General features: G+C 30.8%; 1 protein-coding gene across 1 annotated transcript in view; it reads left to right on the top strand.

Annotated features, from left to right (window-relative positions):
* LOC124373815 (cytochrome P450 4C1-like) overlaps window positions 1–16022 on the top strand; it is a gene marked incomplete at its 5' end in the record, with an annotated part of 31820 nt that extends 15798 nt beyond the window's left edge. Inside the window, 6 exon segments of the mRNA XM_046832150.1 lie at window positions 2043–2115; window positions 3289–3398; window positions 6315–6383; window positions 8961–9132; window positions 14233–14403; window positions 15404–16022. Coding sequence (XP_046688106.1) covers window positions 2043–2115; window positions 3289–3398; window positions 6315–6383; window positions 8961–9132; window positions 14233–14403; window positions 15404–15564 — 756 coding nt within the window.
* Between the last annotated feature and the right edge of the window lie 9082 nt (window positions 16023–25104).

Below are 25104 nucleotides of genomic sequence, written 5' to 3'. Positions count from 1 at the left end.
AAGGTATTACATAATTAATGATATTACTTGTATGTTTATCTACTAAACTACATTGCTTGGATGTAGGCCTAAGAAGAGACTAAAAAGTTTTAAGACATCAGCACTTATGTCTTTATTTATTTATTATCTATTGTGAATAAAATTTGAAAAAATAATTATGTTTTTCATTTTCCTTTCAGCACTATAAATAGAATACCAATCACAATGGTAAGCTGAAAAAATAATGGCTCTAAAAACCAAACTAATGGCACCAGGGCCAGGAGTCATACAAATTTGCATATAAAATCATTACCAGTTTATGACTTACCGTAGAAATTTGTAAACATAGTTTAAGCAAACAATTAAGTATTATAGATTTAATAAGAAAAAAAGGTAATAATAATAATAATAGGATAATAATAAAAAAATGCACATAAATTCTAAGCCTAAAGATCCAATTACTGTATGCTTATATCTATTAATTAAAAAAAGTGCGAAATATATAACAAAGGGGGGCCCCGAATGGACTTTCTGCCCCGGGGCCTCCAAGGGCCTAGCTACGGGCCTGTATGTCACTCTTTTAATGACCCAATATACATAAATCCTATGCAATTCAACTTGTAGTATTGTTAAATAAGAATTAAAATAATATTTCAATTATTGTTCATCTGATATGTCAAACATGTATTTTTTCAAGTTTTTGTACAATGTTCTGGTTTTCGTAAAATATTATAAAAAACTTTAACCACCACAGTTATAAATAGATTATTAGTTTTTTTCATGTATGGGTTTTGTTGTCTACATAAAATGTAAGTTCCATAAATCTCGCATGCACAATGATTAAGTTATAATTTTTGTTATTATAAGAACACAGGCAGATGAAAAATTAAACACATTTTTGGAATTTTCAATTGTTTTTTTGGTTGAATTACTATATTTAAAAATATGGTTTTTAGGGTACTAAAATAATATATACTTAAAATCTGTACCAGCTAAAATAGTATTTAAGTCAGAAAAGAATAATATTAATATGTCATTCCCATTTGGAAAATGTGATTTTACCATGAAAAGATGGACTCAGATTGAAAGTTTTTGACGTGACAACGTCTTAAATTAGGTTGCGGCTCGGAGTCACTCATGAAAAAGTGTAATGCCCGGTAACGTTACGATGCCCGTCCAGTGGGTCCGCCGCACGGGATAAAGCAGATAACTATGTTTATTCGTGAAAATGTGGAGTGCTTAGATCCGTCATTTACAACAACTACAACAATAAAGGTAAATAATTGTACACTGATATTTCATTATCGTAAACTATGATTGATTGATTAATTGTTAGATTGACACAAAATTTGAGAAACTGAGTTTATAGGTTATGTCATACTATTGACAAATGTTGATAGTGTTAAGTAAATTATTAGTTTAAATCACTCTGCAATCAATCGTAATTCAGTCGATTGAGAAGAAACAGCGCGTATTGCTAGTCAAACATTTAAAATAACAAATTATAACCTCTAACCTGTCATAACAGTGCGACCAAACAAACGAACTAAACCGACCAATCACCACGCGCGGAGTTAGAATTTAACTGTGTTTAGCAAGAATTTCAAATTCCAATTTTAGTAAATGTTTTATTGAACTTTACCATTTACAATAACAAATTTTAATTAATTTCAAATTATGTACAATGTTTTAGTAAACAAAATATATTTCTATAGTTAAAATTTGTGCAATTCTTATTTTCATTCAATTCCTTGTTCCTATTGTGCAATTTAATAATATTCATATCAATAAATATTCTACAGAGAAAAAGACGTTGTCACGTAAAATCTTCGCCCGTAAAACCGACTTTACAGGCAACCATAATTTTTTTTTTTACTGGGACTAATTCTTCAATTTACACTCACACTGCAATTTGCAGACATTAACTTTAATTCCTTAATATGGCTAGTCATTAAAAGCACATCAGGCAGCTGTAATCAACAATTTCAAGGTTGCAACAGATTTAAAGACAGTGCAGTGTTTTAATACTTTTGTTGCATTTTGCTACATTTTAATTGTTTTAGGTCATGAAAGAACGGAAGGCCAAACTGCAAGAAACCAGTGAAGAAAGTGGAGATGAAACAAATGAAGATATCGGTATGTTGTCTTATTTCTTAGTTTGATATAACCTGTTTGTCATTTGAACATTCATGTTGTCTGGTTCATAACACTTCAAAACAATGATAATACAATTCATTAAATTTTTGAAATACTTGTATAATTCTGCCTTTTTTTTCTAACCTTGCTGTAGAAAGCTATTTTCAATGTTTGATATTAAAAGCCAACTGTGGTTAAACAACCTTTAGTTTTGCCCCAGAAGAACAATTTTAAGCCTCAAACACCTTTTTATTGCCTTATCTGTGGTCATAAACTTATGTAGGATGTCTCATTTTAAAGATATCATTAATACGCAAACGAACGCTTTTTAGTTTTTCTTGCCAAGTATATCTTTTTTGAGCATTTAATCAAAAAGTAGAAGAAAGTTTTACTTTTAATTTGAATATCGTATTTTTTTCTGTAATGTCCCCCCCCCCTTCAGATTATTTTAGTAAGGCTTGTTTTTACCCAACTGCACATGCATTAGGACTGTTTCGGACACTTGGTTTTTTCAGGTGTTCTACTTATCACTGGCAAATGGGAGGATTGTTCAGATGATTAGGGGTGAGTGGAAACCATAAAAAATTTATTATATGGCCATGTTTGTCCCTATTGGATCTTAGTTAAATTGGTGATGTCCCTCCACCTTCTTCTGTTTTCCATCTCCTCCATGCTTGCTCCCATCATTTAAAATCATTACCATAGATAAAAACATACAGTATTTCTTTATCTATGTAATTATTCCACTGTTTACATTTAAGCTTTCTTTATATTTTTTTCTTTCTGGTTTCCTAAAACTTGTTTCATTTAAAGGTAATTTTATTTACAGCAAATTTTCAGCCTATTTTACTCTTCTTTGTCATTGTCTCTATATCTTATTTTCCTATTTCGTCTGATTCCACACTCTTCTGTGTGAGTATGAGTTTTTAAACTGACTCATGAAAACAACAACCAAAGAGAAAATCCAATGCATTGAATTTGTTAATCAGAATAATGATATAAAGAATTTTAAAAATTATAATCAAGAAGAATTTATATTACAAACAGCCATTTTAATTTATAATTTTAAATTTTAATAATAAAAAGATAAATTTATGTTATAAAATAAACATTTCTTTTCTATCTATTGGTTCACAATAAAATTCTGGTTATAAAACTTATATCTTGTTCCAGGGATAAGAAAGAAAAAGGCTTTCTTGGATTTGCTGTTGGAATATAACAAAGAAGGTGCCGGAATGACAGATGCTGAAATAAGAGATGAAGTTGATACATTCATGTTTGAGGTGAATTTTATCAATAAATACATGATTTTCTACCTACAATTTAAATACCCTGTAAAATAAGTTGGTTTTTATTTTCTTTTACACAATTCAAACAATATTGTTACCTATTTTAATTTATTCTTAAGGTTAACTGTATGACAAGTTTTTATAAAAGCTTAAATGTTGTTTAAATAGAAGATTCAATTTATTTGGATTGTTCTTAGAATATTAACTTAATTTTATAAAAGAGTGCTTGCTTGCATTCCACTTGGAAGAGAGTATTTTGTAGGATTCAAAGCTTGCATATTGTTATATCAAAAGCCGTATCAAAAGACTAACTTAATTGCATATACAGATAAAAGTACAAACTCACATTGTTTTATACTGATAAAATTTTCTTAATTATGGCATATTTCAGCTCTCATCACATAGGGAGTCTCACATCTCATATGGTGTTAGCATGTACAGTGCAACAACAAAGACAAATACGGAGCAAATATCAAAGCCTCAGAAGAAAGCAATTAGAATTATTTTATATTTAAATTATGATGGTACAGTAGAAGGCCATAGACAGTGTTCAGTCAACACACTAAATATTTCCATTCAATTTTATTTGTGAATATAAAAAATACTGTTTCATAAAATCAGATTGAAACAGCACCAAGCCAAACAATACTAGAAAATACTGATATATACTTGAAAATCATAAACTTCAAGTATTTGGAAAGAAAACTGCATTGCTGGCAACAAATTCCTGAAAAATACCTAAAATTATTACTCAAGAACACAAATATAATACATTTAAAAAACGTAAACATTTAATATCTCTTATTAGTTGGAAGCATTTTTACATACATAAAATTAAGCAGTTGAAGTATATTTTAAGAATTATAACTGTTTATTGTATTATGATTGCACATAAAACAACAAATCTGATTAGTTGAATGAGGTAATACTTGACAAATAAACAAAAGTTAGATAAAACAGCCATGAATGTTGTAACATAAATTACAATTTCAACATTAGTTACTATAAACAAACATCTAGTAACAGTCCTAAAGAATAAAATATATTTTTATTCTTAAAATGGCTTCCAAATTGTACTAAACCTTTATGTTGTGATACATTAATTACATGTATGATAGCTAGATAATTATTGCAAAATGGTGTCGTAAACATTGATATGAGACACTAATTACTCCCTTTATTTTTGAAATTTGCGTAGTGTTTTTTTTTTTTAATATTCCATGGTATGAAAAGTGAATGAAAAATATAAAGTAAAGGATCAAGTTTTTAATAAGTAAAGTATACAAAGATTTTGTTTCTTGAAAGATAATTTTGTAGTGAAAAATTATAACTTACAGGTTTTTTTCCAAGGTGCACATGTTCAATGTTCTGTATTCTTATTATTATCATTAACAACATATGGTAGTAAGAGGTAAACTAGTGGTTGATCACTAATTAGAAATCTTTAGTCAGTATTTTGGAAATTACTGAGGCAGTTAATTAATAAAACTTAACACAGGAAGTAACATAAATTACTGGTAATGACTTCTGCAGGTTGTTGGAAACTGCATGCTCAGCTGATTTAAGTTAACCATATTGTTATAGATTTAACTTTGAGCTGTAAATGATTGTTCACTGACAGCAAACCTGATTATCACTGTTTCTTTAAATTTTATCTATAAATTTACATAAATTTACTACGGTTTTAAAAACATATAAGCTGAATTACAAGTATTTATTCTACATTTTGTTACTCATAGCATTTCTCTAATACTAATTTATTAGCATTAGTGTTGGAAGATTTAATACTTTAACAAAGATAGAAGAATTTTACGTTGACAAGCTATAAAATAGCAATGTGATTTAATAAAATAAACCTTTTATAATCTAAATAGTAAAATAATGTTATTCTATAATGAAAAGAAATATTGTGTAGCCTACAACATATATATCTTCAGTAGCCAATGCATAATAATATTTAAATATTTAAAAGTTCTATGATTACTTGTCAAAGCGGTCGAGGTCCTTGAGCTGAAGCACCCGGATAGAAGGCTCGCCCTCAGCTGGCTTGATCAGCACTTTGTTGTTGAAGAAGCCAGCATATTGGATCCTCCTCTCCCGCTGCATCCTCCGGGCGCGCCCTAGCAGAGTCTTGTTGTGGGGTGTCAGCTGTTCATTAATGAACACGTGGTTCTCTGGAAGCGATGCTGAGATCTGTGTAGACTTGAGGCCTCCCTTGTTATTTAACCCCACCAACCACGCTTCCCTCATCCTCGGGAGACAAACTGCTCTATTATTGGTGCATAGGCATGTTTATTTGAGAAAAGCCGAAGTCGGTGCACTACCGTTATATCTGTTATAGCATAGTCAACCCTGAGCACGCAAGCTACTTTTTCAAGTACAGTGTAAATATCTTCTACCTCGGTAGTTGGTAACCCAATGATTTCTATATTTGCACATCGAGAATGCCACTCAGAGTCATTGAGATGCTGCTGCAGATCCTGGACCTCATCCTGTAATTTGATGCTTAAAACATGATGTAATTTTTCAGTTATGTGTTAATGATATCAACATATTCATTGTATTAATAAACTAGTTTTTTTACTCAAAAATAGGTATTCTTCTAATTTTTATATATTCTTTACATTGCTATTTTTAGTAAACATCATTACATTAGTTATATTTCCTATTGCCTTGTAGGTGTATAGGAACTGTACATGTTACAATAAAGTAAAGCGTTACTTGTAATACCTACATATATCAGTTACATAAGCCCATACATAAATGTTTAAGTGAGCATACTTTAGTTCTTCTTTAACATTTAAATTAAGAGAGTAGTTATATACTGGAGAGTAGAGTATATAATATGGTTGTCTATATCCAAAGACAGAATTGTCAATAGTTATACTAAATTGTATTATTTTTTTCCAGGGGTACGACACAACAACATCTACCTTATCATTTTGTCTCTATTGTCTCTCCCAAAACCAGGACGTTCAGGTAATACTGTCATATATTTTTACCTTATCTAATCTACAGTCCAATGTAATGCATGTAATTAATACAAGGTAGGAGTATGCTACATTATACATCACATAAGAGGATTCACTGAGGTTTCATGCAAAATTTCAAGTTTATAACTACATGTGTTACTACATCACACGTTAAATTGTCATATGATTGTACAAATTTATTTACCCATGAGACCAATGAAAAACTGCTCGTTAACACTCAGACAAATCCCATGAAATGACATGTACCATCATCTAACCTAACTTGATGCTGCCTATAATAGAAATGAAGCTTCATGCAAAATTTCAAGTTCATATGTCAGTTTCTCCTCAATATATTATGTGATCAGACAGACTGGTAGACAGAAATTAAACTTTACCAGTCCCTCGATTGATAGGGTAATGCTGAACCAATAATGCCAATAATTTTTGAAGTCATCAAATATCTGGGATCAAATTTATTTCAACAATTGCATGTAAATATAACAAGTTACAAAAAAAAGATTTATATAGAAAGATATCTTAGTGAACCAACCATATATGAATTTTCTACAAACACCTATTATAACCCTTTGATTGCCAAGTATTTATTGACTGGGTATACTGAAAAGTGCCAGGTATTTTTCTAGTGGGCGTAGTAAATTTTTAGTGACTTTTTCCCGAACGTTCGGTAAAATCGGACGTTGGCACTCAAAGGGTTAATATCAAATTTTGCATTAATATTATTTAAATCCAATACTTTCTGAAAAGGGAGATCTATGGAGGAAAATATAAATTATTCATGTAATAGGAAAAGAATATGTTTGTAGTTTAAAATAATACTATATTTGTTAACAATTTTGTTATTCCTCTGATTTTAAATGAGAGCATAACACGTCTTGTGGTGAGTTCAATTAAAATTGTTGTCTGAGAAGGTGTTTCTGAGTATGATCATATGTATTCTTTATAAAACAAAATTCAACTTTACCCTCAAGTTATTGTCTTAGCAAATTTTTGGCTCCACATCATTTGTGTTTTGTTCTGTTTGTAAAGAAACTTTATGAATCTTTATTGCACTTAAATCTAAAAGCCACTTCACATAAAACTGTTGTTGGTTAAAGTAATCATACTGCCTCATTTTTCTTACTGTAACAGTGTGATGAACGACATGACATGACTGTGGCTTTAGGTGAAAAACTCCAGAGAACCCAAAATTATTGTATGAGATATGCATTTGATCTCAGGAGAGATGAGCATATAACTCCCTATTATATATTTATTCAAAGATTTTGAAGTTGAATGACCTCAGATCAATAGATCTTAACATTGGTCCATTCAATTTTAAATTCTGGCTTTCCAAATTATTTCTTAAACGATTTCCAATTTGTGTCTCAAATGGTGTGGATAGAACTCGCTCTGGTTTGTCTGTGCTCCGCACGCCGTGCACAGAACTGCTTAAAATGACAAGACTTTTGTAGTAACGGCATGTCGTCTGTGGAATTCCCTTCCTCGTAGTATAGCATCCTTGGAGAGTTGTCCTCCAAGTGTTCATAGTGTCGCTGAGAGAGCACTATCAAGGGCGGATGGTTGGGGCGGGGTCGACATAGGTCTCTTCACTGCGGTTGCACTGGCATGAGTAGAGTGTGTTTCTTATATTCATAATATACAAGTACATGTTATTATTTTGTGTTTTTATAAATATGTTTATATACCTTTTTATCGTTATACATTTTTTTATTTTATATTCTTAAATAAAGTTGTAGTTTTTGTTGTTCATATTGAAAATGTTTACAATACAATATTTAGTTTTATTATTATTTAAAAATAAAAATATTTTGTTCTAGTTTCTATATGAGGTTAAATATAAGAAAGGGCCATGAGGTCGTAATTTTGCCTCAAATAAAGAAATATTTAATTTAATTTATAGTGATGTGCCCCTCCTTCACATCAACAGGGTTGACCAAAGTAGTGACAAGATAGTTGGTGCTATACCTATTGTATGTTCTATTGATATATATATATATATATATATATATATATATATATATATATATATATATATATATATATATATGAGTCAAGTGAATGCTCTTGGTTGTCTTCTACATTATTAACACCCTGTCTTTACATGTCACTCTTTGAAAACAAAAAAAGAAATAATGTATTCAAGGAGTTATATAAATATTTGTATAAAACCAGTATCCTGGGATAGGTTTGATATGAAAACCCAGATTTACAAGTTCGGGCTAATAGCCAGAATTATTTCTAATGGATAGGAAAAATGGTGGACCCAACTGCCAGGAACAGATAACTAACTGGCATGCTATATATACGGTTGAGAAAAATTGCAATGCAATCACAGTTAGCATGGCAGCTTAAATCCGCCATTGATTATTAAGTGAAACTGCTTTCAAAAAGAGGCTTACTGTTAGTGACACATACAACCGGATGACACAACTGACTGCACTGAACTGGAAACAATTACACAATGCTCAGACATAAGCTCAAACGTAAGCTTAGATGCAAACCCTACCAATTTCTTTTTTCTCCTGCAAACTTTTTGTTACCTGTTGTATAATTGTTTCAGGATAAAGTCGTTGAGGAATTGAATCAGATATATGGAGGCAGTGACAGAGAATCCACTTACCAGGACTTTCAAGAAATGAAATATCTCGAGAAGGTGATCAAAGAAACGTTAAGGCTTTATCCGACTGTGCAGTTCATAGCTCGATACACAAACCAGGACTTGAACCTCAAAAGTAAGTAATTGTTTTATACTAGGGTGATATAAAAAGTTAATGCAAATTTGTACCAATGAGCAACTGGTACTTGTTGAGGCTGTTTTCAAATTAGTAACATATCATGGAAGATCTAGTACAAATTTTCAATCTATACAAAAAACCACAAGAGAGTGCAGTTGAGGGAGGAGCCTATTTTGCCCGTGACCTTGGAGCGGCCAACGAGAACTGAGCGACGTTGCCAAACTTGTTCCCCGCTGTAACCACAAGCCGCGCGAGTCCAGCGTTCTTAAAATACTTAATCGTAACGCTCTAAAGAAATGTTAGAGCTGTCTTGAATTAATTAACTACGTATTACAAAATGTAATTTTACGGTCATTAAAAAAAAGTGCATCTCTGTAGCTTATTTCCATGTTTAGTTAAATGGATTGAAATAAATTATTGAATTATATTACTCATATACGAAGATCGTAGGATTAATATCTTTAGCCGAAATATAAATTAAAAAGAAAACATAAAAATACCGCAAAAACGTTAATTTCCCGTATTTAACAGTTAGATAATACCATTATCACTTATATATAATAAGGCATTACATGTTTGCATAGTATAATCATGTTATGCTAAATGGATTTTCAATTTGGCAAGAAAGTTATCAAATACATCTGAAATATATGTTCTTTTCCATAAATATACTTATTCAGTATATAACGGTGGGAATTGTTGCCGCAACGGTTTTGTTACGCACTTCGGTTCTCATAAATGTATAACCATTTGAAAGCATTTTTCCTACCTGGCTATTAATAGTCTTGAATCTGTGTTATGTAAAATTGTTTTCACACTTGGGTGATTTAAATATTTAAACTGGCCATAGTTGAAAAATCATACAGCACAAGTATTTTTATAATATGAATGTACTTTCTTATAAAATTCTAAAGTAACGGTTTTTTTATAACATCCAATGAAATTTGAACACAGTACATAATAGATGATGTTAGACGAGTGAAAATGTGGAGGAAACGGGTGAAATACCTGTAAACAAAAGCCGCACCAGCCAGCAGTGGTGGCAATACCAGACGGATGAGTCATACTGTTTCCAAGAAACAGCCCCTCCCTCCTTCCGGTCTCTGACCGTCAGTCAGTGCCTATTGTCGCTTAATCAGTGGCGGTTGAAAATACTGCATTCTCTTCAATTCCAGTATGTGTATATGATTTTGTGCTGAATTTTACTGTTGATTAACGTTTTCGTGTTTTTAAGTGTTGTTTATTGGTAGCTATTATAAGTGTACCGATTATTTTCTGTGTAGTGTCATTATTGTAATATACTAGTTATTGTGATTCCTTATTTGGACAAAATGGAGTGTGGTGATGTTTGTTCAAGTGCACAGCCATCCGGGAGTAAGAGCGGTAGTGGAAAAACCCTACGTAGTGGAGAACGACGTATTATTTACAACGTTTACAACTTTTTCAAAAAACTGTCGTTGACAAATTTCCGAGAAACTCTAAACTTTAAGCAAAGTGGTAAACTGTGTGCTGAGGCCTGCGGTGTAAGTGAAAGAACCGTTAACAAAATAAGTAAAGAAGCTAAGCTGTATGAAGAAGATGGACCTTCATCATCAGAAATTAAGTTTTCAACGCCAGGAAAACAAAGAAGTCGAAAATCAAAAATAACAGGCTTTGATGACTTTGAAAAAGATGTTTTGAGACGAACTGTCCTTTCGTACTACGACAGAGGGGAATTTCCCACATCAAAAAGAATCACGCAGGATCTCAAACAAAAACTTGATTACAACGGATCGGTAACTTCAACAAATAGATTATTAAGGCATGTTGGTTTCAGGTATAAGAAAACCAATGATGGTAGAAAGTTTTTATTGGAACGAAATGATATTGTAGCGGCTCGTTTAAAATTTTTGAGATCTATGCAAGAGCTTAGATAATCTGGTGATTGTAGGCCCATATATTACCTCGATGAAACATGGGTTAATGAAAACCATACTCGAAAATACATATGGCAGGATACGACTGAGTCTGGTGGACTAAAGGTTCCTCTCGGCAAAGGTAGAAGATTAATAATTTGTCATGTCGGTTCGGCAAAGGATGGGTTTTTGAAAGAATGTAAGTGGGTTTTTCGGTCTAAGACATCATCCAGTTCGGACTATCACGATGAAATGAACGCTGAATCGTTTAGAAAATGGTTTAAAAAATTGCTATGCATTTTGGAAGAAGGCTCGATCATCGTTATGGACAATGCTCCATACCACTCAGTACTCGCCGAGAAAATTCCAAATTCATCGTGGAGAAAGGAAGAGATTCAAAATTGGCTGTCTCGAAAAACATACAATACTGTATGAAAGAAACGAAACCAGAACTTATAATGAGGGTTCTCCCATATAAAACCCATCAAAAAAACTTATGAACTCGACGTATTAGCCAATGAAATGGGACATACAGTTGTCAGGCTCCCTCCTTATCACTGCCAGTACAATCCCTTTGAAATGGTATGGGCTCAAGTGAAGGGAGAGGTAGCACGTAATAATAAGACATTTAAAATAACCGACGTTGAGAAACTTGTTCATGATGCTCTGGACAAAGTGACTAAAGAAGACTGGCAATGAAGAGTTCAGCACGCAGAAGCCTTGCAGCAAGCTGATTTTGAAAAGGAATGTATCCGCACAAGTGTTGTAGAGCAAATAATTATAAACTTAGCAGACAATTCTGACACGAGTAGCAGTGAGGCAGAAAGTGAAAATGAAGAAGACTCCGAGGTTTTGGCTACGATATTGCCGCCTGAGAATAAATAATATACAAGTGCAAAGATAAGAATATTATTAAGTCAATCATGCTTTTTAACGTATTTAATTTTAAAATAGTAGGCCCTAAAAGTTATTTAGTGGAACATATGATTATTTCATAATTTAAAAATATAATTGTTCGATAATTTTAAAATTGATTATATTGTTATATTTTTTTACTTATTTTCAATCAAGCAACACGTCATGCAGTGTCCAATATAAGCAACATGTATATTAATTTTGTGTGTGTTTAGTAATTGTTTAAAATCACTGAAAAGATTGTTGTATCGTATGGAAATAAGCAAGTACTTTACTCTGACTAACTGACGCGACGATTTGTTTGTTTTAATCGATGGTTAGTTTGTAATAACATTAATAAACTATACAAGTAATTTAAATATAATATAGCAAACTGTCAACGCATTTTAAATATTTTTTTCAATTATACTGATAAGTTTTAAATGTTCAGTATCAGTGTTAGTTGTGACAGCGCAGCGGTTTATCAGTCACAATGCGCCAGCCGTACCGGGCGGCAGCGGCAGTTGTGTGGCAACGTCGCGCAGGCCAGTCCATTCTATTGGTCGCCGCCAACTGCACTCTCTGGTGGTTCCTTGTATAATTGGATTATTTGAAAATGATAAATTATTCTAAATTTTACTTGGTTTTATAATTTCTTAATTCATAACTTTGGCAATATTTTAACATCATTAATTATAAAACTGTGCTGAATACATATAAATTGCTATATGAAGTACAAGTTCAACCACTCACTTCACTTGATCAGCTGTGCTGAAAGATTTATACTGGTAATACCAGAAATGTAGTGTCAAACAGAATAATTGTGGATAATAGAATATTGTACTTAATCTGATTCTATCACTATGGGACAGGAATCAAGGGAGCAGAAATAATCTCTAAAATAAAATCATTTGCCAGTTGATTTTTACATATATTTGTCTCTTCAAGGAATAATAATTTCAAACAAACATTAACCCGTTAACAGTTTTTTTAGGTACCTAAAATTACGTTGTAGACTGAATTGTTTTGCTGTTTTTTTACAAAGACAGGTTATTGTTAGTGTCTCTTTTAAATTGTATTTTTTATATAGTGCCACTAAGTCATTTTCACTATCCATGTCCATGTCATAATCACACAAATGAATCCAATCGTCTGTGCATCGGATATTTCCATGGTACAATAAACAACAGAAAGAAATCCATAAAATACTCCAGAATGGATGACATGCTACAACACGCGTTAGCTGTCTGCACTGTGCGACTGCAGGGAAATCACCAAGGAGCAAACACTCATGACAAAGGACTAAGGAAGTGCTGACATCTAGTAGTAAACACCAGGAGTACTTGTGCGATGTATGGTTGTCATAGAATTACTTCTTGCATAGTATTACGGCAGACAACAGAATAAAACAGGAACATTCTAATGATGAATAATATTACATTAGTAACACAAATTTCTACGCAATTGCTATCAACATAATATTGTATGGAGCATTTCAATATCTAGATGTCGTAACAAGTTTTAATCATTTTAAAATTTCTTTAGAGATACTGCGTCCAGTATCTATTTATAAAATGGTTTGTAACTGCAGATTTGTCTTCTCGGTTTAATAATGTGATGTGAGAGAAATGTTCTTTAAATCTAGTATGCATTTTTTCTCGTATATTTTTTTGTAGTTATTGTATTTCATATATTCCAGATTTATTTTTATTTTCTTCAGTATCTTTTGGATTTTTAAATGAACGTATAATTAATAACATTCACCATAACATTTCAGAAAACAATCAGAAATTATGTTTGACTGGTTGGCAGGATAAGGGGATTACAAGGACATGTGTGGGATATGAAAAATAAATCTTTTACAGATCTAAAACTTTGTAGAAAGGAGTAAATGTATGTTTTCTATCATAATAATAATTTTCAAATTCAAGTTTGATTGTACTATCATTAAAAGTTTAATTTTAAATCCTGTTTTTTCATTTCACCTTATAAGATAAAATTGGTGCTTCAATGAAATAACTGATTAAATATCCTACTAATATGTGTCAGCAGCCTTCTCCCATTATGCGCTAAAAAGTATGGTAATTAAAATTTCATACTTTTCTGTTTGTTGTAAAATTTTGACATAAAATTGCTAAGATTAGTTTGTCCAAAAATCCACAGATTAGTTTGTGACCCTAACCAAGGAGTACGAGTGGTTAGTTCTCTTATATGGACAAATAGAATTACTGAGGAATGATGTGTATCATCTCTGACGACATTCATTGAATTTTAATTGCTTGGAAAAAATGCTATGTATATTTTGCAGGTGGCTACACAGTTCCCAAGAATACGTCAGTTATGTTACTGATAGAGTCTATGAATCATGACCCAGAATTTTATCCCGACCCGTATAAGTTTGATCCGGAACGGTTCGACACGAAGTCATCTCACCCGTATCTCTTCGTACCGTTCAGTGCCGGCCCAAGAAACTGTATTGGTAAGTATAATAATAGTTGACTTCTTGAAAATCAACATCTACTGCTCAATGAACATTCTGCTGGTATTGGGTAAACATTTTGAAAAAATATTTCTTAATCAGCATAACCAATTTCCTGAATAGTTTAAAAATTTTCAGTCCTACCCAATTCCGTTTTAGAGAAAAATAAATATACATAAGGTGCTGTAACAAACATTATAAAACACGTTTTCAATGAACTGCAAAGATGTGAAAATGTGCTTAGCTTATTTCTTGATTTCTCCAAAGCTTTTGACTATGTACATAATGAAACAAACACTTCTGCACATGTTTTTATATAGGGTTGAGGTGTAGGGGGTCTGCCTCTAAAATGTCTCGGTTCATATCTTGACCAAGAAATTGTGTGGAGCACATTATTCTCCTTATAAGCAAAGAGCACTAATGGAGTCTCACTGGGATTTATGCTTAGACCCTTTTTCTCTTTTTATTTATGTAAATTATTTGAACTTATCAATCACTAATGAATAGGTGGTTCAGTATGCAGACTGCATATAAGTCAAGACCTTTTAAGACTGGAAACTATTCATATTTTCTGAATTGAACAATGCAAAAATTTGCTTTAAACTTTGTTCTAATATCAACATAAAAACAACTTTTTTTTATTTGGTGAAATTCACATTGAGAAAACTAGATTTTGAAACTAGACCTCAGTGTTTGTGTATGAGCTCTAACTTCCCGGAGCATAATGGAAATAACGAAGTTTCTTGGAATGTATCTAGATAGAGGACTAAACTGGGATGATCATAGACAGGATTGTATCAGGTATTTCTGCCCTCCAAGTCCTCGCACAGTATTGTCCAAATCTGACCAGAAATAGATTGAAACTGAATCTGAATTTTATTTTAAATTATCAAATTTTGATTCAGTGCTTAATTAAAATTTTATTACGTTCTGGTTGAACATTTTGATAGGTATGTGTATAAAAGTAACACATTAAAAACTATTTTCCTCTGTTTAACAGGTCAGAAGTATGCAATGTTGGAAATAAAATGTGTGTTGTCACTCGTGCTAAGGAAGTTCCGTCTTCTCCCCTCAGAGATCCCAATCACATCGTGGTTCAACATCGTCCTAAAATCCAAAACCGGTATTAACATGCAATTTGAACCCCGTACAGAACTTTGAGAGATCTGGCAAACGAATGCTCACCTTGATTCTGCTCCAGTTTTGTTTTTTGCAGAAAGTTTTATTGACAATGCTTTATCAATACAAATTATCAATACTTTTTTCATTTATGTTAGTTAAATTATAGATACTTTTGTCTTATGAAAAAATCAAACTTTATGCAGCCAGTATCCACAATACTTTCCAACTCTACCATGAGTACTTAACGAATTTATTAATTTTTCATATAATAATTAATTATTCTAGTACTTAGTTTTTAATTTTATGTTATATTTGGCAATATTAAAGTAAATGATAATTATGTAATCTCTTTAAATCATTTTTAATATTAATAGTACGATTAGATGAGCTGTATTTACATTGTGTAATATTCTAAGAATAATTACTTTTTAGCATTATTTTTGTAATTCATGTTCAGTGACTTGTGTGTTACAATACAATGCAATTTTGGTACTTTATACATGTTTTTGCTTTATAACCTGATTTTTAATGATATTTTCTCAGTTCTATCCCTTAGTACTCCACTCAGAAAATCTGGTATCTCTAGAAGGATATCCAGCTTACACCATCGTAAAATATGCTTGGATTAATTTAAGGGTTGAGAGATGCACATACATTTCCCCAACATGCTGGAAAAGCAAAGAATATTGTAAATTCATTATTTATATTACCTCAAGAAATTTGTATTAATACCTCAGTGTTTTATAATCTTTGCTTATTCAAGTAATAGGATATTATTTGATCCTTTTAGCTATAACTACGACCTCAGTATATTTTAGTATGGTCAGATTATCATTCTCAAAACTGAAAGAAACAATCTTGTCTACACTTTTATTACACAATTCTTTGTACAATAAAATGGACTAATATTTAAATAAATAAATGATATAAATATAATGAAATATTTTTCTTATTCTATTTCAGATTTGAATTTATAATTAGCTATTTTTTTTATTAACCAATAAAAATTTAGTATATAAAATATTTCATGATAAATGTGACTAAAAGTATTATTTATGAGATGATAAATAAAGTTTTAGGTAGGTGACGAATTTGTTATTTTATGCATAATTTAATTTATTTTTTCCATAGTTTTACTAGTTTTTTTCAAATTCTAATTACCGGCACTATTATTCCATGCAAATCACATGAATATTTATCATTTAGATAACAAGTTGTAACAGATTTTACATCAAATAGTTTTGGTATTCAACCAAATGTTGATTAACGTTTTTCAGTACAATCAAAATACCGTTAAGAATCCCAATTGTAGGTTTAAATGGATTAGGTTGGTTCAAAGCACTGTCCATAATGATCATAATAATAATTTAAAATCTTGTATTAATAACAAGGATAAACATGGTTTAAATATCAAACGTTTACATAGTAATTAATAATGTCCTACAAAAACATTCAGAGCTTATACATAAGAATACAAATTAGAGTTAGAATTTCAACCACATATATTGTGGTTTTTTGGACATCATTTCAACATCCCTAATTCTACCTCAAATAAAGATATTTTTAATTTCATTTAGTTGTGGTTATTTAGAGTTAACGTTCCCTATCTATAGTTGATCTTTATGATGGACGATAATTCTATGTAAAGAAATTATAGTGGTTACATAATTAATATAATGATATAAAACGAAATATTACATCCTCACATAGACTATATCAGGTATGTGCGTGAGGAAGAGTCAAATGGTCAGAAATTCATGATAAGTCATGCTTTAAAACCATCTATTTATAAAACAACAAATAATCAGATTTCTGTTTAACTAATTTAAAACTATATTATTTGTAAATGTTATTCAGTAGCTAATAAATAAGTCTCTGAAGACTAGAATTAATCAATAAGATGTACATTAAGATTTACATGTTAATATGTAAACACACATCTACAAACACATATAACATATGTAGACATACATAAAAATATAATATCCCTGCAACTAAACAAAAACTTGTAATTTTCAAAAGATTGATGATAATATAATTTAATATTGCAATTTTTGTGCTTTATTTTGACTATTTATGTAAGCTACATTAATAAAATAGTAATAAAGAACTATAGACACTAAGTAGCCTCTAGTTTGTGAAGATATCATCATCTATTGCATGTAAACTGAAGCATCCTGCCCGATATCAAGCAATCATCTGTCTATCTCATGTTGATTCCGGTGGTCAATCTTAAATCTGTGGGAAGATTTGAGTAAATTTATCTATATTTTTAGCTACTTCCAAAACTATTATAATAAATCTTTCAAAGGTTAAATTTTTTCATTTTAAGTTGAAAACAAAACCAAACAACTCTCTGACAATTCCATGACTATATTTTTGGATGATAATGAACTAAAGAAAGTTAATGATGCTAAATTTCTGTGTGTTAAAGTGTATTATCTTCTGAACTGGATGGAACACATAAAAATGACATCTCTTCCAAATTATCAGTTCACTTTTCATGACTAAAAAATGTAAACTTTATAAAATAAAAAAGACTTCTATGAAATTGTTATTATCCTATGCACACATTACAACTATAAATGCTTTTTTGTTAAACATACTTCATACTGTTCCATCAATATCTATATGAGCACCTAGTATCAAAACCCTCCAAATCTAATTTTCAAAAAACTAAGTTGTGTATAATTTTAATATCTTATTTAAAGCTAGATAGACAGTGTTTAAAACGTCTTTCAAACAGTAAAAGTAAAAGTTTCTAAGTAAAATATAAGTTTTAAAACTATGCTGAATCCTGAAGTTGCTATAAAAATCCATCAAATCAGAATTTTGTACAGTAATTTTTCTTAATAACTCAAAAGATTACTGTCTACTTACTTTTATGTTTTGTCTACTATAATCAATAGGGAAACATTCTAAAAACATTTGTACAAGAATTATATTTTATGGACAAGGCTATGTTTGTGACAGTTTTTCTGATTTGTCATTAAGTTAGGAGATTTGGCAGGTTTTGATATTAAGCACATCAAACCCAAAACCATTCTTTATAATCTTGACAGTAGACTGTTATAATCAAATATTATGCAACATAATTATAGTACTCGGCATAGAAACATATTTTCTTAATCACACTAATTATGAAACTGAACCATGTTATATAGGTAGGACACTATTTGAAAAGCTCCTTCAGTTCCTGTAAGATTTAGCCCATACAATCAGTTTTTAAATTTAACAAATGTTATAAAACTAAACAAATAAATAACTGGTAAATCAATGTTTGTGTCTAGGACTCGTTACTATTCTAAAGTGTAGTTCGTGCTGTCAAATTGGCTCAAGGATAGAGTAATGGCCTAGTTTATAAATTTATAACGTGTTGTAGGACTTTTAGTAACATTTTGCAAATTTGTACGATGTCTGTATTAGGATGTAAGATTGTGACATTCTGACAACTTTCATAGTCTGAAATGTATAAAGGAAACTAAGTAAATAACAAATACCAAATCATTTTAGTTTGTTATGACATTTTTAGGGTGACGCTTCCTCCACTATCCTTGAAACTCTTGTAACCCAGAGAACAATAATAACAATATTACAGATATTCATTGTTGTTGTTATTACTCTCAAAATTCCCAGTGCTATGTATTAGGCAATTATTTATAAAAACATTGTTTCTTCACATAACAAATTTAAAAAAATACAAATCACTAAGTGACATTTAGCACAATTATAAAACTAGGTATAGAAATAACTTCATTGATACCTCAACAATTCTAAAACTTGGAGCTGTATTTGAATAACTTATTTCATATGGCCCAAACATGAAACAGAAGTAAAAGATATGGAAAGTATTATAAATTTACAATAGGAAAGGGATAGCTTGCAGCTGAATTACCAGCAGCTGCAGTGACATTATTACGATCACTATATATCTGGTAGTTGTATTAAATTTTTTTGTTTTAGTAAATATCCTAATTAGATTTTCATTAGAAATTTTAGTTAATTTTCTATTTCTCATCTTAGAGTCTTATTTGTCTCAATATCAGGATCTGGCATGCCATTTCCATAAAAAGTGCTAAAATTATATCAAATTGTTTGGCTTAATATATGTAAACATCCAATAAAACTGACATTACAACAAATTTTTATAATAAGTCACCTAAAAAGAACTACATTTTTAGTCTAAAAATAAAACATTTTTATTAAATATCTATAACTTTTTATTACATTTAAATTATGTATAATTGTCATTTATGGTATTAAAATGATACAAAATTTATCAACCTTGTCAGAGTAAAAATTATCCTTAATAAAACTTTGTAATTTTGATTTTGTATAAAAAAGTCTTAAATGATAACATAGAACCTGTAATACTCATACATCAATATCAATACCAGTATATTTAAAAAAAAAAGAAATTTTATTCAAAAAAGTGCAAGGTGGTATCAATAATGTTAATACACACTACAATACAAGGAGAATAACACACAATCTGTTGTGTAATAAGTTTCACTGAAATTGTAAGGAGAATTTCAAGTATATAGTTTATGTTCTGTGGACCGACAGACAGACATCGTACAGAATATATATTTTTACATCCCCCCAAATTATGTCAGCCTACTGAGTGACAACCAAATGAACCAAATACCATGCTTGAACAATGGACATGCACCATCATAAAACTGACGCTTGTCTAGGTAGAAATGAAATTTCATGCTAAATTTAAAATTTACAGATGTTATCTTTCTCAAGATGTTATGCCACACTATACATTGACATTTTTGTTATTTGAGTTAAGTTTAATAACAGTGCTATAATAATAAAAGTTCTGGTGAGGTAAGCAGAATGCTACATTGCAAGAGTGTGCTCAAATCATATCCTGTCACTGACTTTTAACATTGACTTTCCACTCTATTACTTTTATGTTTACTGTACAAATAAGCTACATGTTTTAATATGTCACGTGTTCAAATCTCATATGGTTGTGTTTAGTTTGCTCTACAAATTTATTTATTCTACTACTTTCCTGATGCCATCGTGGTTACCCATAAGATCAATGTAACAATATTAGTTCAATAAAACACATGCACCAGCATCAAACTAAGTGTTGCCTATATAGAAGTAAAGATTCATGCCAAATGTCAAGTATCTAGGTCAGTTCATTTACAAGATATTGCATGGACAAACAAACAGATAAACAGTCAGACAGAAGTAACATTTTTCCAGCCTCTCCAGCAATTTAGGCTTTAATAACGCTCAGCCAATAAAAAATCATTTGTAACATGTGGTTTAATATATAAAAACTAAAATACAATACTAATACACATTTAATTGCTTACTAATTGGATCAATATTTGAACATACTCATCAAGAGAATAAAATGCTTTATTAATCATATTTTTTTAAACAATATTTGTTGTTTTATATGATTAAAATACCTTATAATACTGAAGCTAGGTTTTATCTTGTACAGTTTGAACTTCTATAAATTAAAAGAAATATCATATCTATTCCCACCTAGTCAAGTGTTACAAGTCAATCACTGGAAGGACTGGACAAATTTCAATTATATCTTTCTGTATGTCTGTCTGTCTGCACAATATCTTGAGAACAAATTGACCTAAATATTTGGAATTTGTATCAGTCTTCATTTCTGTAAAGGTGACATCGAGATCATATATTCATCTCTTCTTGTTCTTGTTCAACATATTCATTTTAAATGTTTGATTTTTTAGTTTACTTAAAAATTTCAATCTACACTGTGGGGAAGTTTGTGTAAGTAAGCAAATCCATTAGGTTTTTTTCGTATTATAAAAAAATAGAATCCATAAAATTAATTAGATTTAGATTTTTTGTAATTTTTTGAGATGTATGGAAGAAATACTTGGATAAATTTAGGTACCAATTTATAAGGAATGAATTCTCTAATAAGGTGAGAAATCAAATAACACTTGGAAGATTTTCAAAAGAAAGATTTTCATGCCCAATAATTGTATTTCAACTAGATTTAGTTTTCAAGATCAGTTTTAAATTTACAGAGAAAGACTTTTCACAATAGAAGCTTCAACCTATTTAATAGTATTTTGGTGTAATAATATTTATCCATTTTTATACGAATATTAAATATTGAAATTTGTAATCTTTAAAATGGAACATTCTTGAATAGGCACAAACAAAAAGTTTGAGACCACTTGCTATTAGAAAAATTATTTTAGTTAATTGAGAAAAAATATTATTTTGTTGTAAAGTATTACACAGTGCCATAATAATACAAGTATAATTTATTGTTTATTATTATTATTCAAATACAATACTGTTTTGGAAGACTTTTTGACTGTTTTAATTTTAAAAAACTTAACATAAAGTTTATGTATTTTGTATTTAAATTATCTCCTCTTCTTTACTTCTCATAATTTAAGACAGAGTAAGTTTGCTTCTTAGAATTCACAGTTAACACAAAAAATGTATTGAATTAGAGAGTGTTGACTGAATTGTAATTTGCAAATTTACTCATAGACAGTTTTACATGAACACTTGGGAGGAAATATTCTAATCTTCTGATTTTGCAATACAATATGGCAAAGAGACCGCAATTAATCATTTAATTAAATTCTGGTTGAATAACTGGAATACCTAATTTGGAAAAATCTTACAACAGACTCAATACATTTTAATCTGTAAATAATCCTTACAGCCCGTTTCTGGAGTGTCACAAATTTCTGCAAACTATTATTAGGAGTACTACCATACAAATATATATATATATACAGGGTGATTCAAAACTAAACGGCAATCTCTCGGGAGCTTATTCTATAGCTAAAAACAAGTAAAAAAGTTCATATAACCATATGCCCGGAAACGCTTCGTTAGCGAGTTACGCCTAGCGAAAGATTTCGCCCGGATTTCAGAACCCTTGGTGAAGTCAGGCCGTATAAAAATGGTAAAGGTAGTTACAAAGATACAAATACGATTGTTTTTTATGTTTTTATATCTGACAAATGTATTAAAATTCGTCCCAGAGCTGTAAATGCAATACTTTCAGAGATATCTTACGTAAAACACAAGAATTGGTGCAAAGAAATAACACATTTTTGTGTTTAACGTAAGATTACTTCCATAAATGTTAAATAAAGGTCATTTTTTTTCTTAAACAGATTTGTAGAACATTTAATTCTGAAAATATTTATGTGAATTACTTAGGAAAAAAATTAATAATAGGTATTGAAATTTAGCTTTATTTAAAAATAAAACAGACGCACAAAAATGCATATTCTTATCTGCATAAAATATTAACTAATGTTTAGGTTGTGAGTAACAGCTGATCATTTATTCAACACTTTTTATCGTCATATTTTCTTTGCAAAGGTTGGCAATATCAGCTGATCAACAATTAAGTTCATGAAGTAATATTTGAATAACCTTTATGGAGGTTTTTGTATTGTGGCGTGTGAAGATTGTATTTTGTGAGATCCTGTGATTATTTGGAAATATTTTATACAAGTGTATAAAATATTTTATTAAATATTTATTTTTAAAATATTTTATTAAATATATTATTAAATATTTTTATAAAAGTGTATGTAATTATCTTAGTAAATAATGGCAGATAATGTAAATGGTATGTATTCGTTTGAAGAGTATACGGACATGATACTGATTTACGGCAAAGTTAACAAGAATGGTTTAGCTGCAGTTCAGGAATATCGTGATACTTTTCCACATCGAAGAACACCTGATCGCAAAACATTTGAAGCTGTGGAGAGACGACTTAGAGAAACTGGTAGCTTTAAACCGAAGCGAATAGATACTGGTCGTCAACGTAGCGCAAGGAACTATAATAATGAACAAGCAATAATAAATGCTGTAGAATTATCACCAACCACAAGCACCAGACGATTATCACGTCAGTTAAATATTTGCCAGTCAAGCGTATGGCGGACACTTCATGAAGCACAGTTGTACCCATTCCATATAACACGTGTTCAAGACTTATTACCGCAAGATCTTAATAAACGGAAGATGTTCTGCCGCTGGTTAAGAAGAAATTGTTTACGACATCAGTATTTTCTTCGGCGTATTCTCGTTACTGATGAATCCTGTTTTACTAGAAATGGAATTGTAAATTTTCGTAATACCCATACTTGGGCGTACGACAACCCACATGAAACTGCGACGAGGCATTTTCAACATACATTTTCAGTCAATGTATGGCTTGGTGTTCTGGGTGATAATTTGATTGGTCCATTTTTCCTCCCTAATCGACTTAATGGAGTAGCGTACTTAAATTTTTTAAGAACAAACCTGCCTACCCTCTTGGAAGATATTCCTGTTCAAAACAGAATAAATGCATGGTTTATGCACGACGGAGCACCTCCACATTTTTCTAATGATGTGAAAAACTATTTAAATGATACATACGGTAGACAATGGATTGGTCGAAATGGACCAGTAAAATGGCCACCACGTTCTCCTGACCTCACGCCAGCAGACTTTTTCTTATGGGGTTGGATGAAGTCAATTGTTTATTCAAAACGGATTAACACCATAGAGGAGTTACGTAATCGCATTACAGAGGCGGCAGAAACTATCAAGAATGCTCCAAACGTTATGAAACGCGCTAGAAAAGAGTGGATTCGTCGTGCGAAAACGTGCATTGCTAACAACGGAGGACACTTTGAGCAACTATTATAGGTGATTATTACAGTTTTATAAAGGTAAATACATTTTATGTTAATCTTCAGTCTAGAATAAATGATCAGCTGTTACTCACAACCTAAACATTAGTTAATATTTTATGCAGATAAGAATATGCATTTTTGTGCGTCTGTTTTATTTTTAAATAAAGCTAAATTTCAATACCTATTATTAATTTTTTTCCTAAGTAATTCACATGAATCTTTTCAGAATTAAATGTTCTACAAATCTGTTTAAGAAAAAAATGACCTTTATTTAACATTTATGGAAGTAATCTTATGTTAAACACAAAAATGTGTTATTTCTTTGCACCAATTCTTGTGTTTTACGTAAGATATCTCTGAAAGTATTGCATTTACAGCTCTGGGACGAATTTTAATACATTTGTCAGATATATAAAAACATAAAAAACAATCGTATTTGTATCTTTGTAACTACCTTTACCATTTTTATACGGCCTGACTTCACCAAGGGTTCTGAAATCCGGGCGAAATCTTTCGCTAGGCGTAACTCGCTAACGAAGCGTTTGGGCATATGGTTATATGAACTTTTTTACTTGTTTTTAGCTATAGAATAAGCTCTCGAGAGATTGCCGTTTAGTTTTGAATCACCCTGTATATATACAAGGTGTTTGAAAAGTATGGGTACGGCTTAATATTTTACAAACCATAGCAGATAACATCTATAAACTTTGCACAGTGTCATATGGCTATGTAAACTATTTTTCCTTATTATTACCATGACATTCCAACCATGGGGGGACGGCCCACAGAGGAAAACTTGGAAATCTTAAATGAAAGCATGGGTCGAGTGATACCTCATTTGAAAGAGCTCACTTAGTAGAGTTGAATGCCGCAAACCGCATCTCAAAAGGTTTATCCAATC

This window comes from Homalodisca vitripennis, unplaced genomic scaffold (assembly GCF_021130785.1).
Source record: "Homalodisca vitripennis isolate AUS2020 unplaced genomic scaffold, UT_GWSS_2.1 ScUCBcl_6462;HRSCAF=13684, whole genome shotgun sequence".
Lineage (NCBI taxonomy): Eukaryota > Metazoa > Arthropoda > Insecta > Hemiptera > Cicadellidae > Homalodisca > Homalodisca vitripennis.
This window is presented reverse-complemented; position numbering and strand designations above follow the sequence as displayed.